At 34.6% G+C, this 5,415-nt stretch overlaps 1 protein-coding gene across 1 annotated transcript; it reads right to left on the bottom strand.

The window, feature by feature from the left end:
• Window positions 1-1,263: 1,263 nt before the first annotated feature.
• LOC109240888 (RING-H2 finger protein ATL80-like) lies at window positions 1,264-2,098 on the bottom strand. The gene has a single exon (XM_019407567.1). It carries the CDS (start codon window positions 2,026-2,028, stop codon window positions 1,453-1,455), a length of 576 nt encoding a protein of 191 aa, XP_019263112.1. The 5' UTR covers window positions 2,029-2,098; the 3' UTR covers window positions 1,264-1,452.
• Between the last annotated feature and the right edge of the window lie 3,317 nt (window positions 2,099-5,415).

The following is a 5,415-nucleotide window of genomic DNA, read 5'->3' as shown; positions in this document are numbered from 1 at the left end:
GGACAAGAAAAAAAAGATGGTATTTTATTATGTTAATTATATACTAGAAGCTTATTTGGAGCAATCCTTTTGTGAATTTTAACATTTTCATTTGAACTTTAGTTTATTACTAAACTAATTAATGATAGTGGGCCCTGCACTTCTTGTTGTTATCCGTTTAACTAACATTTTTGGTAGTTCATTTGGTGGTTTACCGACTATATTGACCTCATCATTTCAACTTGGACAAACATTAATTATAAGATGAGATCTTGTAGTATCTTATCTTATTTGAGGAAATTCCACATGTTTAGGTGACTATGCTTTGAACATCACCAGAGGACGACCTAGTAGTCAATGAGGTGAGTTAAAAATTATAAAGTTTTAGGTTCGAATCATAGTGCAGATAAAACTACTAGGTGATTTCTTCTCATCTGTTCTAAGCTCGATGGGCGAGTTAACTGGTATATGTTGCTAGTAAAAGGTGAAAGATATCACATGTAATTAGTCGAGATACACGCAAACCAACCGCGATACCACGATTATATATTTTTTTTTTAAAAAAGTGACTACGCTTTGAACATCTTATTTGCTACTATAAAGGAAGTTTCAAAAAAGGAGAAGGAAGAAGCATAGAAGCCGTGAAAGATTAAGCTACAGATTGGTAATCTGATTCAATGTTTAAATTAATACTCCCCGTTTTATATTAGATGAGATAGTTTGACTCGGCACATAGTTTAAGAAAAAAGAAGAAGACTTTTAAAACTTGAGATCTTAAAAGCTTAAGGGTTAAAAAGTTTGTGGGACCATGACATTTGTGTGACTATAAAAGCTTCTCTTCAAGGGTAAATGGGTAAAATAAAAGAGTTTAAAGTTGAATTATTTCCAAATTTAAAAATGTGTCATTTGTTTTTGAACAAACTAAAAAAGAAAATACCTCATTTAATATGAAACTGAAATATGAAACTGAGGGAGTACATTGTTTGATTTTTGATTAAAAACTATGTGTAACTAATTAGGCGTTCAATTTTTGATTGAAAATTATGTTAAACAGAAGTGACACTTAAAGCAATTTACACAAAATTATAAGTTTTAACCAAATTATTAGTAGTTGATTTGTTGAGTGGGAACAATATGCTCTCCGGGGAAAAGCAGAAAGGTGATTGACGGCCGCACACTTTGGTGAGTTCCTAACGCGCCTTATTTTCGGGTCATATCGACTGAAGAAGCATCTCTTTTACACTAGCCTTGTTTTTTTCTCCTTAAACTAAAATAATCAGAAACTAATGAAAGCTCCTTGGATAAATCATTTGTTAATGAAATGACCAATTCACACTAATTGAAACAGTAATATGTCACAAATTCAAACACTAAATTTCTGTAACCCTAATTAATATAGTAGGGCTGGATGAATATACACGTTTACATCCATAATATATACATACAGCCTAATCTACTAAATTACCCAATTTTTTAAGGTAGAAATGCATTTACGTGATAATTTCTCGGTAATCGGCTTTCCGGCACAACTCCGGTGGCCGACGACGAGCTCGCCACCGGCAACTCGCCGCACTTATGGCATCTCGTTACTACCAGGATCTGCCGGCAAGACGGACACGACGAATGCGAGCCTAACCAGGTATCGATACATCCAACATGAAATCCATGGCCGCACTGCGGCAGCACTCGAATCTCATCTCCGACGGTGAATTCCGCCAGGCAAATGGCACATTCGGAGAATTTCGCGGCATGTTCGGTTGTGTAACTGAGCTTCGGAAGCGACTTGAGGACCTTCTTTTTCAAACCTTTATTAGCCGGAGGTGATGAAAAGGCTGAATTTCCGGTGGCTCTAGCAGAGATCCGTCGGATCCAGGCGCAACGAGCAACGGCAACGAGACCGAGGACGCAAATAAGGGCGCAAAGGAGAGCGGCGAGGATGACGACGAAGTCGGAATCGACGTTGCCAATACGTGAGGAGGAAGTCGCCGGAGAAGGTGAAGTGGACGGTTTAACGCCGCCGGGAATAGGTGAAGGATCAGTATTAGTCATGAGGAAAGTGCGGAGCTAATTGAGAGATACGATAAAAGCGTTGTGCTTAAACCTATTTCAATTTCAGCTCTTTCTAGCTTTATAAAGGAGTAAAATATAGGCAAGTGTTTAGCCAACAACTTTTTATTTTTTAATTTTTATTTTTAAATGTTAATTTTCTTCGGATCAAGAAAGCGAACGGATGGAGTCAAACTCACACATCTTGTGCGGTAGACTCACGTCGTTGCTATGAAACAAATTACAATATATATAATTTAATCTGTTGTAATAAATTAACATTAATTTTACTAAATTACCATTTAATATAAGTAGCATATTATATAAAGTAAATATTTTTTATACCGATAGAAGTCTATAAAAAGACTACCTAGTGGAATAAAGTGATCATTTTATAAGGTGACCCTATGATTTTTAATTTCCAAAAGTTCCGTCTTTCCTATGTATAAAAGAGCACTTCCTTCGTCTTAAATCATGATTCATTATTTGATTTTTAGCACGAAATTTAAGAAAACAATAAATAATTTTAAGATTTCTGGTATAATAGAGACCTTAGACATTTATTTAGCTAGAGGCGGATGCAGAGGCAGAGTCAAGATTTAAAGCTTTTGGGTTTTGAATTTGCAATCGGACCCATAGCTCGTTAGTTATTGGGTTCACAATTAAGTATTTATACATATCTAATAGATTTTCTATGTCGATGATCTATCGGAAACAGTCTCTCTGTCTTCGTTGGGTAGGGTAAGGCTGCTTACACACTACCCTCCCCAGACCCCTTGTATGAGATTAAGTTCTTTTTTTTTTTTTTTTGTGTAATAGATTTTCTAATACAAATACAATGTCTAACCAAAAAGTTGTTGGGTTCGTCCGATCCGTAAGTAACACTCTTCCTCCGCCCCTGCGGATGCATACTATAGGAATAGCGTCGCCAACACCTGAAGACTTCGACAAAAATTCCATGTACACTTGCAAATATTTTCATGAAATAGTAAGATATTAGTATAGACGTCCGTATCAATCTTTATGACCATGAATAAATTTATAAATATCAAATTTATCTAAAATCAAACTTTTGAACTTATTCGCATATGAAGTCCATAAAAAGTGTTTTCAAATACAACAATAACAGGAATATGATTGGGGGCCGAAGAACAAAATTAAAGTGAGCTAGCTAGAACTAGTACAAAAGCCTATAGTTCCAATTAATTCAAAATGCAATATTGCGAACCTCTCTTTTCCTCTTTTAGTATTTTCCTTCACTATCATATCAAGTGTAGTACTTAATTATGAGTTCGTTGATTTGTAGCAATCAACATATCTTTTGGCTAGACTGGATAAAGATGAAATAAAGAGCATCAATAAAGACTAAAAAGCATCTGAGTTGTTACATTAAGGAATGATTTTATATACTACAGTGCAAGCACATGGGAATTGGGGTGTGATACATCCATCATTTATCTATTTTTTTGCGATGTTGACATTTTTTTATGATTGAGAAATTTATTTGGACCCAGCGAAAAAGCTAGTTGCAACCTTCGAAATTGTAGAATAATGAGCCTGTCCCTCTACCCTTCTTCATCTAAATACCAGAATTAGTTCGCTTAGTATAGTGCTCGAACCTACGACCTAAGACACAAACACAAATCCCTCTGCCATAAATAATTTAGTAAATTAAAGAGAGAAAAAAAGATAAGATTGATCAAAACAGAATACAGATCAATCGATTTCAGTTATGATATTGACGGATCATACTGACCTCTGTTTTAAAAGGCAGAATTGAGAGTTGCCCGGGACTCTCCCCGGGGCGGAGCACTCGTAAAACGCCCCTGGGCTTATGTGTGGGGCTTAGTTCCGTGAGACTTGCGCCTCGGCCATCGGGGCTTACGCCCCGGACACGCCCGACGCCCAGCGCACTGGACTCGCCTAATAGAACTTTACGCAATTGTATGTAACTAACCTTTAAATTTTCTTAATAAATCGTTGACTGCTCAAAATTACTTTTTTCCTAAGTATAAATTATTAAGTTGGGAGTATTGTCATAATTAACATAAAAATTATTGCACGTTATCCATTAAGACTGCTATGATAGTTAATTTTACATAAATCTTTCATTTAAAAAGTATTTATTTATTAACTATTGTTATGTCTTTACTGTATAATAGTCCATAATTTTTTTTATAATCATTTTTCTAATTTTTTTTCACGTTTACGAGATACAATACTTATTAATTTAATAGCTCAATATTAGCTTGTAACTATGTATAAATAATTAGTTATCATGGTATTGTATGGTGAATTATGTGTCACTTTATTAACTTGTTGAGTATATGAGAATCATATTTAAATTGTGAATTATGTTTTTATAAAAATTCTCTTTCAAATAGAAAGCATATTAAATAAAAGGAGTATTTTCAGAAAATATCAAATTATAATATCGAAATTCTTTCAAGATTCATTACTCCTTAAGAGATACATATAAGATTTCGTATCGAATACATTACTTTTGATGTTTGAGTTGTAACGATATTGCAACTATTCGCATATCATACTTTTCGTATTATTCATAGTTGAATTATAATTTATATATTTTAAATATATTATTTGTATAACTCTGTGATTTTAATGTAATTTTTATAATTATTTTTTATTTTATATTATCTTAAAATTCATGAAATTAGTAAAATTTAAAGAGCCGTGGGACTTACGCCCCATGTCTCAGGGCTTACGCCTCGCCTCGTCAGAAGTAAAACGTCTCCCCTCACGCCCCCGCCTTTTAAAACATTGATACTGACAATACATCCATAATAAATAGTCGTCATACTTAAGAATACCAAAAAAGAAAAAGATTAAGATAGAGAAATCTCTATAACGAAGTATGGTCTTATGCGCCTAGTCGTCCGAGTTTGGAGATAGGTATCTTAAAAAGAAAAAAATAGAGCAATCTGTGGTCCAATATTACCAAACATCTTTCAGATTTCCTATTTATGGATTAGTTTTGAGAATGCCCCATTCCTATAGGCATATGCTCTGAAATTTTTTGTTTAGTTTAGGCCAATCTTGCCAAACAAGTCCCTCCCCCCCCCCCCCCCCCCCCCCCCTAATATATCTTACCTCCAACGTAACTCTCACATATTATACATCAAACACGATAGTAACATATTCAGTATATTCGATCTGGAAAGGATAGTGCGTACGCAGACATTATTCCTATCGAAGGTAGAGGGGTTGTTTCCGATAAATCCTCGAGTTTCAGCTCAAGTCATTCCCACATTATACATATCGGTTCATTTTCACTGTCCCCTTCCCTAATCATCCGGTATAATATAAAAAAGCTTTTAAAAAAAGAACGACACATCTTATCCTTTTAACATCATAACCAACAAGGAAAAA

The sequence above is a fragment of the Nicotiana attenuata genome, unplaced genomic scaffold (genome assembly GCF_001879085.1).
Source record: "Nicotiana attenuata strain UT unplaced genomic scaffold, NIATTr2, whole genome shotgun sequence".
In the NCBI taxonomy this organism is placed as follows: Eukaryota; Viridiplantae; Streptophyta; class Magnoliopsida; order Solanales; family Solanaceae; genus Nicotiana; species Nicotiana attenuata.
The sequence above is the reverse complement of the archived record's forward strand: the minus strand, read 5'-3'. Positions and strand labels throughout refer to the sequence as shown.

What these genes read in the sequence shown, in the direction of transcription:
- LOC109240888 (XM_019407567.1), bottom strand. Translation starts at nt 2,028, where the DNA reads ATGACTAATACTGATCCTTCACCTATTCCCGGCGGCGTTAAACCGTCC.